This window comes from Lynx canadensis, chromosome F2 (assembly GCF_007474595.2).
Source record: "Lynx canadensis isolate LIC74 chromosome F2, mLynCan4.pri.v2, whole genome shotgun sequence".
In the NCBI taxonomy this organism is placed as follows: Eukaryota; Metazoa; Chordata; class Mammalia; order Carnivora; family Felidae; genus Lynx; species Lynx canadensis.
In genome coordinates, this window is record NC_044320.2 from 82,175,459 (window position 1) to 82,187,551 (window position 12,093).

The window sequence follows — 12,093 nt, forward strand, 5'->3', positions numbered from 1 at the left end:
GTCGATAGTGCTGCTATAAACTTGGGGGTGCATGTGTCCCTTCGAAACAGCACACCTGTATCCCTTGGATAAATGCCTAGTAGTGCAATTGCTGGGTCGTAGGGTAGTTCTATTTTTAGTTTTTTTGAAGGCCCTCCATACTGTTTTCCAGAGTGGCTGCACCAGCTTGCATCCCACCAACAATGCAAAAGAGATCCTCTTTCTCCGCATCCTCGCCAACCTCTGTTGTTCCCTGAGTTAATGTTAGCCATTCTGACAGGCGTAAGGTGGTATCTCATTGTGGTTTTGATTTGTATTTCCCTGATGATGAGTGATGTGGAGCCTTTTTTCATGTGTCGGTTGGCCATCTGGATGTCTTCTTTGGAGAAGTGTCTATTTATGTCTTTTGCCCATTTCTTCACTGGATTACTTGTTTTATGGGTGTTGAGTTTGATAAGTTCTTTGTAGATTTTGGATACTAACCCTTTATCTGATATGTCATTTGCAGTTATCTTCTCCCATTCCATCAGTTGCCTTTTAGTTTTGCTGATTGTTTCCTTTGCTGTGCAGAAGCTTTTTATTTTGATGAGGTCCCAGTAGTTCATTTTTGCTTTTGTTTCCCTTGCCTCCAGAGACATGTTGAGTAAGAAATTGCTGCGGGCAAGATCAAAGAAGTTTTTGCCTGCTTTCTCCTTTTTTTTTTTTCTTAATGTTTATTTTTATTTTTGAGAGGGAGAGAAAGAGCGTGAACAGGGGAGGGGCAGAGAGAGAGGGAGACACAGAATCTGAAGCAGGCTCCAGGCCCTGAGCTGTCAGCAGAGTCCAACGTGGGCGTCCAACCACAAACCATAAGATCATGACCTGAGCCAAAGTTGGGCGCTTAGCTGACTGAGCCACCCAGGTACCCCAAGACTGTACTCTTAAAGGGCCTATGCAGAAACTTACTCACTCTGAGACTAAACAAGGAGGCAACAGTTTGAAAAGCACCTGGGCCACATATGAGGGAGATTTATTGACTGATTTTAGAGTGTGCCAGAGGGGCAGTGCTGTTAGTAACTTTCTCTGGGAGTAGAAGTGTTGATGGATGCCGGGTCTGACACCTTGTCTGTCTTGCAACACTCACGCCACCCCGGTGTTCCCTGCAAACCACCTTTGTGCGACCTACCCACCTCAGCAGGCACCATTCCAAAATGGCTCCCACTCTGCTCTACTGGCTGGTGGCCTTGATCCCACCCTAAGCAGATGCAACTCCACCACATCCTGTGGGCAGCCTCAGCTAGGACTGCCCCCCACCCATCAGCTTCTGCCCTGTGGGGGCAGCCCCACCACCAGTGTACCTAGAACAATCACAGCTGGGCTTCAGAGCCAGCAGATTAGATGATACAGAAGAATGGATCAGTGACTGGAAGACAGAGTGGTGGAAGTTACCCAAATGAAACAGGAAAAAGAAAAATGAATTTTTACAATTAGAATAGATTAAGGGCCCTTTGGGACAACATCATGCATACTATCATTGGCATTATGGGAGTCCAGAAGAAGTAGACAAAAGGGCAGAAATTTTACTTGAATAAATAATGGCTGAGTACTCTCCTAACCGGGGGAAGGAAACGGATATCCAGGTACAGGAAGCACAGAGAGTTCCAAACAACATGAACCCAAAGAGGTCCATATCAAGCCACATAATTAGAATGGCAAAAAATAAAGATAAAATCTAAAAGCAGCAAAAGAAAAGCAACTAATTATATACAAGGAAAGCCCCATAAGGCTCTGAGCTGATTTTTCAGCAGAAACTTTGCAGGCCAGAAGAGTGGCATGATATATTCAAAGTGATGAAAGGGGAAAAAAAACCTAAAATCAAGAGCACTCTTCCCAGCAAAGTTATCATTCAGAATTAAAGGAGAGAGAGTGTCCCAAACTAAAGGAGTTCATCACCATTAAACAGGCCTTATAAAAGAGGATTCTTTAAGCTGGAAAGAAAGGGTATTAATTAGTAGCAAAAAAAATATAAAAAGTATAAATCTTCCTGATCAAGGTAAATACATAGTGAAGATAGTGGATTAATTGCTTTTAAAGTTTATATGTAGGTTAAAAAACAAAAGTAAAATCAGTGATATCTACAATAATTAGTTAAGGGGTACGCAAAAGAAAGATAAAACATGTTGGGGGAGTAAAAATATGGCACTTTTAGAATATGTTCAGATTTCAGTAATGATTAACTTAAAATAGAATGCTGTATATGTAGGGTATTATATATGAAACTCATGGTAACCAGAATTCAAAACCCTGTAATAGATATGTAAAAAATAAAGAGAAAAGAATCCAAATATAACACTAAAGAAAGTCATCAAATCACAAGGGAGGAGAACAAGAGAAGAGGAATGGAACAAGAAGAACTAAAACACAACTAGAAAACAATGAACAAAATGGCAATAAGTGCATACCTATCAATAATTAAATGTAAATGGACTAAATGCTCCAATCAAAAGACAAAGGGTGAATGGATTAAAAAACTAAATTAAGACCCATTAATATGCTGCCGGTAATGACTCATGTCAGACCAGAAGACAAAAAGACACATACAGACTGAAAGTGAAGGAATGGAAGATATTCTATGCAAATGGAAATGAAGAAGAAAAAAAGCCAGGGTAGCAGTACTTATTTCAGACAAAATAAACTTTGTTTTAATTATATTTTTAAAAATTTTTACTTTTTGTCTCTTTTATGTGAGGCACAATAGTCTTAAAAATAAAGACTATAACAAGAGACAGGCTAACTGGATAATGATAAAGGGATCAATTCAATAAAGGCACATAATAGTTGAAAGTATCTGTGCAGTCAGTATATGAGCACCTAAATATGTAAAGCAAATATTTACAGACAAAAGGAGAAATAATAATACTAGGGGATTTACTTTAACACCCTACTTACATCAATAGATAAATTGTTTAGATAGAAAATCAGAAAGGAAACAGTGGCCTTCGGTGACACACTGGGCCAGATGGACTTAACAGATATGTACAGAACATTCCATCCAAAACCAGCAGAATATGTGTTCTTTTCAAGTGCGTGTGGAGTATTCTCTAAGACATTCTTTAGGACAGATCATGTGTTAGGCCACAAAACAAATCTCAGTAAAGGTAAGAAGACTGAAGTTGTATCAAGCATCTTTTCTTACCACAATAGTACAAAACTAGAACTCAATTGCAAGGAAAAAGAATTGGAATAGACAAACACGTGGAGGCTAAACAACATGCTCCTAAACAACTAATGAGTCCATAAAGAAAGCAAAGAGAAAATTAAAAAAATATACTTTGAGACAAATGAAAATGGAAATACAACATTCCAAAGTCTGTGGGACACAATAAAAACTGTTCTAAGAGGGAAATTTATAGCAACATAGGCCAGCCTCAGAATACAAGGATAATCTCAAACAATCTAACCTACACCTAAAGGAACTAGAAAGAGAAAAGCAAAGCACAAAGTTAGCGAAAGGGATAAGGATCAGACCAGAAATAACTGAAACAGACCAAAAAAAAAAAAAAAAAAAATCAATGAAACAGAGCTGGTTCTTTGGACACTTTAAAAAAAAAAGAAAAAAGATAAATCTTTAGCTAGACTCATTAAGAGCCCAAATCAAATCCATAATAAAAGAGAAGCTGTAACTAATACCACAAAAATTTTACAATGGATTATGAGAGACTACTACAAATAATTATATGCCAATAACTGGACAACCTAGTAGAAATAGATGAATTCTAGAAACATGTTGAGGTGCCTGGGTGGCTCAGTCGGTTGAGTGTCCGACTTCAGCTCAGGCCATGATGTCACGGTCTGTGGGTTCGAGCCCTGCATCGGGCTCTGTGCTCACAGCTCAGAGCCTGGAGCCTGCTTTGGATTCTGCGTGTCCTCTCTCTGCCCCTCCCCTGCTTGCATTCTGTCTCTCTCTGTCTCTCTCTCTCTCCAAAATAAATAAACATTAAAAAAATTTTTTTTAAAAATTCTAGAAACCTGCAATCATCCAAGACTGAATTAGGAAAAACTAGAAAACCTGAACAGACCTATTACTAGTAATGAAATTGAATCGGTAATCAAAAACCCCCCTCACAAACAAATGTCTGGGACCAGATGGCTTCACAGGTGAATTCTACCTCACTTTTAAAGAAAAGTTAATACCTATCCTCAAACTTGTTTCAAAAATTGAAGAAGAAGGAATGCTTTGAGATTAATTCTGTAAGGCCAGCATTGCTCTGATACCACAACCAAAGACACTACAAAAGAAGGAAATTACAGGTCAGTGTCCGTGATGAACATAGACACCAAAACCCTCATCAAAATATTAACAAACTGAATTCAAAATACATTAAAAGGATCATACACAGGGATCAAATGGGATTTATTCCAGGGATGCAAGGATGGTTCACAGATCCTTGATGATCCACAGATCAATCAATGTGATACACTCCATTAACCAAACAAAGGATAAAAATCATAAGATCATCTTAATAGATAATAGAAAAAACATTGGACACAATTCATCTGTTTTTGATAAAAAAAATCTCAAGAAAGTGGGCATAGAGACATATCAACATAATAAAGTCTGCATATGACAAAGTCACAGCTAATCTACTCAATGGTGAAAAGCTGAAAGCTTTTCCTCTAAGATCAGCAACAAGACAAGGAGGATGTCAACTCTTAGCACTTTTATTCAACATAGTACTGAAGTCCTAACTAGAACAATTAGATCTAAAAATAAAAGGCATCCAAATTGGTAAGAAGTAAAACAAAACTGTCACTATTTGTAGATGATGTGATAGAAAATCCTAAAGATGCCACTAGAAACAAAAATAAATTCTGGGCCCCTGGTGGCTCAGTCGGTTGAGCATCCGACTTTGGCTCAGGTCACGATGTCACAGTTCGTGAGTTCAAGTACCACGTCGGGCTCTGTGCTGACAGCTCAGAGCCTGAAGCCTGCTTCGGATTCTGTGTCTCCCTCTCTCTCTGCCCCTAACCCATTCACATTCTGTCTCTGTCTCTCTCAAAAATAAATAAACATTAAAAAAATTTTTTAAAAAATCAATAAATTCATTAAAGTTGCAGGATTAAAACTAATATATGGAAATCTGTTGCATTTCTGTATACTAATAATGAACTGTCAGAGGAATTAAGAAAATTCCATTTACAATTGAATCAAAAAGAGTAAAATATTTTGGAGTAAACTTAACCACAGAGGTGAAAGACCTGTACTCTGAAAACTATATGACGTTGATGAAAGAAATTAAAGATGACACAAGCAGATGGAAAGATGTACCCTGCTTATGGTTTGGAAAAATTAGTATTGTTAAAATGTCCATACTTTTAAAAGCAATCTATAGATTCAGTGCAATCCCTATCAAAATACCAATGGCACTTTCACAGAGCTAGAACAAATAATCCTAAAATTTGTATGAACCACAAAAGACCACAAATGGCCAAAGCCATCTTGAGAAAGAAGGACAAAGCTCGAGGTAGAATATATAATGGGGAAAGGACAGTCTGTTTGATAAATGTTATTGGGAAAATTGGAGAACTGCATGTAAAAGAATGAAACTGGATCATTTTCTTACACCATACACAAAAATAAAATCGATTAAAGACCTGAATGTAGACCTGAATTCATAAAATGCCTAAGAAGTAAACATATGTAGTAAATTCTTGGACATTAAACACTTTTTTTCTGTGCCCTCAGGCAAGGAAAAAAAAATAAGCACAACCTTAAAGAAGCAGTTCTGTCTCAGGGAGTTCATAAAATCACTTTTCAAAGTAACACTAACATCTTAGGTGGTATGCATGTTAACATGATCTTCAATTCAGTAAGTCTTAAAAAAATAGTATTTGCTTTTACTATGGTAACTATTACTAGTTCAAACCCACATAAGCAAAGATATGTGGGGTCTTACTAAGACCCAGTTGTGAAAAGTGTTCTAGACACCAAAAAGCCCAAGACTGTGCTTTGTGAGAAAACTGCCCTTAAGAGAGAAGCATACCGCAAATTGTATTTCTGCAGTATTGCTTCTACAGTAGCTTCAACAGCTTATCGAATATAACTTACTACCAAACAAATTTCTTTTTTACCAAGAAAACTCAGAGTGGATAATTGAGAATTGTCTTCCATACTCACGGACTTTTCAAACTCAGTTTGTGAGCACACATGACACCATTGTCTTCAGCCATGTCCATCCCTACACAACTCCAATTGGCAGCATATACACATTCATTAACATGACCCCAAGGTCCTTTCTTGTTATATCCTATAAAAACAAACAAAAGCACACAAACTTAAAAGTGGTGCTGACTGATCATCGTTTCAGATTTTATTTTACTGAGTAATTATCTGCATGTGTAATGATTTTCTATTAATCCACTCAGTCCAACGTTTCAAGTTGCCTAAAGAGCTTAGAAGTTATCTTCCAGCTGCTGTCATGCTACAAAACATAAGTATTGGGGAAATAAAAAGTTTGTCCAAATCATGGTTCAGGTTTGGTTGTACATAAATTTATAATGTTTTTCATAACTTAAAATTTACATAGGACTGTTTGTGATAATGAGAAAGTTCTCGAGGTAGATGGTGGTGATGATTAGGCAACATTGTGAATGTAGTTAGTGCCACTTAAATGTACACATAAAAATGGTTGAAAGAATACATTTTATGTTATGTGTCTTATATGGCAATAAAAAATGTTATGAGAAGTATGTTAGCACATTGGCTTAGTAAGCCTGAATAAGTATAGGGAATAACAAGCCCAAGTACAGTAATGTACACTTGTATTGTAATTAACACTAATAGATAAAAAGACATGTTTAAAATTTAAACCAAGCATCCAAGTCTTGATTTTGGCTCACGCCATAATCCTAGGATTGTGGGATTGAGCCCCGCATGGATCCTGCTTGAGATTCTCCCTCTGCCACTTCCCCACTCTCGCATGCGCTCTCTCTCAAATAAAAAAAAAAAAAGTTAAAAATAAAATTAAACTTAAAATTATTAAACTTGTCTCATTTAACAAAGATATGCCTTAGTTATGTAATATGGATTCCTGAAATGTTTCTGCCTTAGTTTCTCTAAGATTTTTTTTTTAGTATGGTGCATCTAAAGCATTATAGTAAACGTTGAAAGCATTTTCAGAGAATTATAGGAACATTCATTTTATATTTTATAAGTACGAGGCCCAACAGAGCTCCTTGAAGATACTTTATAATCTAATCTATTAATACCTTTCAGATACAGGAGAATATTATGCACTTTAGGAGAAGTAGAGGCCTTTGTCAGTTCAGGCACATCGCTACAACAACAGATGGAGAGCATAGTGCTTTAGATCTGCAATTTGAGTCCTAGCTCCAGAGACACAATAGTAAGGTAAAACATTGACCAATTCAGATATCAAAGAGCTCTTGTTCCCATTGTACAAAATTCTGAATTAGTCTGAGCTCAAAAAACAAACAAATCTTCTTTTCATCTCTGGCCCATCAGAGAGTAGAGCTCTAACATCTGTACACAAAAGGTCACCAAATGGTCAGCAAACAAATTCTTAGTTATTGCTACCACCCATGGAGACTTGCTTCTTGGGCATAAGCAAACCAAAAGCACAAAATTATAGAGAGGGAAACTAGACAAAGCAGAGGTAAGGTTCTGTTGTCGTTTAGGTTTCATTTCTGGAGCCAAGAAAAGACGTGCTGGGATTAAATCACCTGTGAGGTGTCTTCCAACAAAGATAGCTTACTTGGCTCTGTCAGCCAATCTTCTGGGCATCTGCAGAACTCATGAAAAATAACTTTATAGCTTTACAATTAGGGCTCTACACTGGTAATAAAGTGTACATGTGTCAAAGAATTTATTTAACTCAGTAGTTAATAAAGGCATTGGTAAAATGTTATAACTGGCTTCTATACCCTGAATCGAATCACGAGAAAACATTAGACAAATCCAAATAAAGGAACAGTATACAAAATTCCTGGCATATAATTTTTTGAGTGTTCATTAAATTCAAAGGAAGACTAAATTGTTTCAGTTTAGAGGTTACTAAAAAGACAGGACAGCTAAATATGACATGTGGTTTTGAATAAAGACATTATTAAGCTCAATGCTGGAACCTGAGTGGGGCTGAAGGTTAATTGTGGGTCATGTCTCAAGATGAATGTCCTAATTTGGATAGTTGCAATGACTGTCATGTAGGAGAATGTCCTTGTAGCAAACATAGCTAAAGTATTGAGGAGTAGTGGGGCATCAGGCTGGTAACTTACTCTTAAATGGTTCAGGAAAGAAAAGTGTGTTTTTTCCATACTTCAGAATTTTCTCTAAGTTTGTAATCATTTTAAAAAAATTTTATGGAGAGATACTTCACAACTGTAAATATTCTTGCTCCTCACGAGTACCCCTCGATTATTCTTCCTGAATCTCTTACTACTGTGATGGTTGTAAAATAGTGATTTTCTGACTCCATCATTCCATCATACTAGTTGGCATTCTATTGTAAGAAGTTACTTCATTTTCTCACTTCTTTATATTAGTAGGAACTTGTGGATTCTTATTTTTCCAGTGGCTCTAGTCTTTTATCTTTGTTTTTCATTTTTATGCTCAGATTGTTCCAGATTTGGCTTCCATATAAGGAGTGGGAATTGGCTGCTTCAAGCAGCTCCTTCCTAGAACCAAAAAGGTGATTCAGGCTCCTCTTATAAATATAGGTCTACCCAATGTCTGGAGTTAGCCACTTCTTCAAGGAACCATGTTTCTTTTAGTAGACAATGATATTTAAAACCAGGACAACCATTATTAATTATTTTTGTTGTAGAAACTTAATATTTTAATCATAATTAAAATCAGGATTTTAATGTCTCTATTTGGCAGTATTCTGTGTACTCCCTAGTGTGCATCAAATAAATGAGTGGATGCTATTTGAAATTTATTTTTGTTTACTGTTGATAGATGAGACCAAGAACTGGGAAGTGTCAGCACTTTCTCGGGCTGCCCAGAAAGGATTTAATAAAGTTGTGTTAAAGCATCTGAAAAAGACAAACAACATTTCATTGGTAAGAAATCCTTTGTATATTCTTTACCTTAAACAATGGAGAGATCAGATTCTAAACTTATGAAGAGTAAAAATCTTTGTTTAAAATGTTAGTTATTCTTGGGGCGCCTGGGTGGCGCAGTCGGTTAAGCGTCCGACTTCAGCCAGGTCACGATCTCGCGGTCTGTGAGTTCGAGCCCCACGTCAGGCTCTGGGCTGATGGCTCAGAGCCTGGAGCCTGTTTCCGATTCTGTGTCTCCCTCTCTCTCTGCCCCTCCCCCGTTCATGCTCTGTCTCTCTCTGTCCCAAAAATAAATAAACGTTGAAAAAAAAAAAAATTAAAATGTTAGTTATTCTTATCTATAAAGTAGAGAACAGTATAGAAATAGTTTCAGTGTATTTTTAGCCATACAAATGTAAGAAATATTAACTATCTGGTTTATTGTCTTGATCGTGTTTTCTTGTTTTCTTTACCTTCAAATATATTTAGTGGCTGAAAGAAATATGGATCATCTTCAGTAAGCAATCATAATATTGATATTATGGATATGTAAGATTGATTCATTTAGGCCTTAAATATATTATTTTGTCAAGTTTAATTGATGCCAGGGTTTATGTTTTTTTGGTGATGATTTCTTGAGATTAGGTTTTTGAGATGTGGCTTACAATGTAATAGGAAACAAAGAATAAAGAGAGAAAAGGGACTATAGAGAAAATACCTATTTTAGGTATGGAGTGAAAATTAAAATTTGAAAAACTTTTAATGTCTAGAACTGATAATGTAAGCTCTAGGGTAAATTCCTCCACCTCGTTATTTTTGACAGCTTTTGATTGAGACACTGCGTAGAACTGGAGATGGCTGTCTAAAATATTTAAATTCTTTTATCACATATAAATAAAATAAAATAAAACTACTTGAGCATATTTCTGGTTTTACAAATAAAACTTCTTTACAGATATACAATTTCTCATTAAGAGAGTGGTTCTTGATGTGAGGACTCTGTGGGTTCCAGGGTGCAAGGCCAAAGCTATTTTTACTCATTGACATTTGCACTATGGTGTAATGACGGGTAACACTGTTCATTCCTAAGCACTTTATTAAATCTTGACCCTTGAACACATGTCTTCTTAATGTTCTGTGTGATGAAACAGGAAGTGTGCATAAAGCAGTCTGTTGCATAGTGCAGTGTGGCAGTTGTCTTTAGGAAAAGCACTTTGTGATGTTTTGAGCTGTGAGCTAAAGTAGGCACTTTTTCAGGAACACCATTTTTACTTGAAAGAACAACTGACAAACTGTGGCTGTTCGGTATTTGGCAGAGATTTTATCTAAAATAGAGTGAGACTGTCACTTCAAAGAAAACATCTGAGAGTATTTGTTGCCAATGATAAAATTGTAAGGTTTTAAACAAAAATTAAATTTTGGAAAACTTGCAACAGTCACCGTGAACTTGACAGCTTTTTAATACTTAAAGAGTTTTCTGATAATATTGTTGATATTAACCAATGTGATTTTTTTGCATATATAATGAAATGTGTCAACATTTGTAAGATCTGCATAACCCAGTAAACCAGTATTTTCACATCACCCAGTACATTATGTTACCAAGTCATGCATAGGTAAAAAAATCCACTTGAAGTGCAGGATAGACCAGTGGATTTTAATATAACAGACTACATCAAATTCATTGGTAAGGTTTCAGATTCCACATTGTAACTAAGAAATAACCGGGGGGGGGGGGGGTGCGTCTGGGTGGCTCAGTCGATTGAGTGTCTGATTCTTGGTTTCAGCGTAGGTCATGATCTCACGGTTCATGACTTCCAGCCCCGCATCAGGCTCTGTGCTGACCATGCAGAGACTGCTTGGGATTCTCTCTCTCTCTTTCCCTCTCTCTCTGCCCCTCCTCTGCTCATTCTCTCCCTCTTTCAAAGTAAATAAGCTTAAAAGAATATAAAAAAAAGGAGAAATTTTTGACGTGTTCAATTTGTATCAAGCTGTTATCTAAAAAGACTATGAAAACACTCCTCCATCTTACAAGTGTGGCCTAACAACATATCACTATAGTTGTTTCCTAGTGAGACACACAGTAAAGAGATTTGCACAAGTGTGAAACAGTGTCACCTTCCTGAGGTTGTTTTATTTGGAAAATGTAATTACTTTTCCTAAAAATATGTCATTTGTTAACATGTAATGGGTTTCAGTGGGGGGTTTTTTTTGTTTGTTTATTTGTTTTGTTTATTTACTTTGAGACAGAGAGAGAGGATGCGAGCAGGGGAGGGGCACAGAGAGGGAGAGAGAGCATCACCAGCAGGCTCCACGCTGTCAGCACAGAGCCCAACGTGGGGCTGGATCTCACGAACTGAGATCATGACCTGAGCCGAAATCAGGAGTCAGACTTTCAACCAGCTGAGCCACCCAGGCACCCCTGGGTTTCGTATTTTTAAATAAAACAATAAATAATTTCAAGGTTTTAACTTCTAGTAGGAGAAATTATCAGTAAACGTGACCCACTTAAACAAAAGTTCTTTGGGGATCCTCAGTATTTTTTAAGGGTGTAAAGGATCCTGCCAAAACTTTGTGACCACTGGCCTTGGAAATGGACATCTGACTGCAAAACTGGAAAAGATGTGACTTCTTTCCATGAATTTGCAGTAATATTTACAGCAGTACTGTATAGGATATAATGAACCATTGAAAGAAATTAATAACAGGGTCATAAAATCGTTTTTTTTCTTCTCATAATTCTCTTAATCTTTAATACACATGTAATACATCACATGTGTATTATTGTTCAAATTTGCAGAATGAAGTACTGTCCTTAGAAGAAATAAGGATTAGAGTAGTACAAGTGCTTGGCTTTCTGGGAGGACAAATAAACAAAAATCTCCTAACAGGTAAACTTTCCTTTAAAATAAATTTATCTCTGTAGATGTATTTGTACTTTGAGTATATACAGATCATGGTATATTGTAGTATTTGTTCCTATATGTGATTTATATATTTTCAAGTGAGATTACAAAGAATAATATTTTGCCAAATGAAATGTTTTGACAATACCCATGCAATCTGGATAACTCA

At 36.6% G+C, this 12,093-nt stretch overlaps 1 protein-coding gene across 1 annotated transcript in view; it reads left to right on the plus strand.

Annotated features, from left to right (window-relative positions):
* Positions 1-12,093, plus strand: part of PRKDC (protein kinase, DNA-activated, catalytic subunit) — a 202,260-nt gene that overhangs the window by 31,614 nt on the left and 158,553 nt on the right. The window contains 2 exon segments of the mRNA XM_030303933.2: positions 8,936-9,039; positions 11,819-11,909. Of these exon segments, the coding sequence (XP_030159793.1) occupies positions 8,936-9,039; positions 11,819-11,909 (195 nt within the window).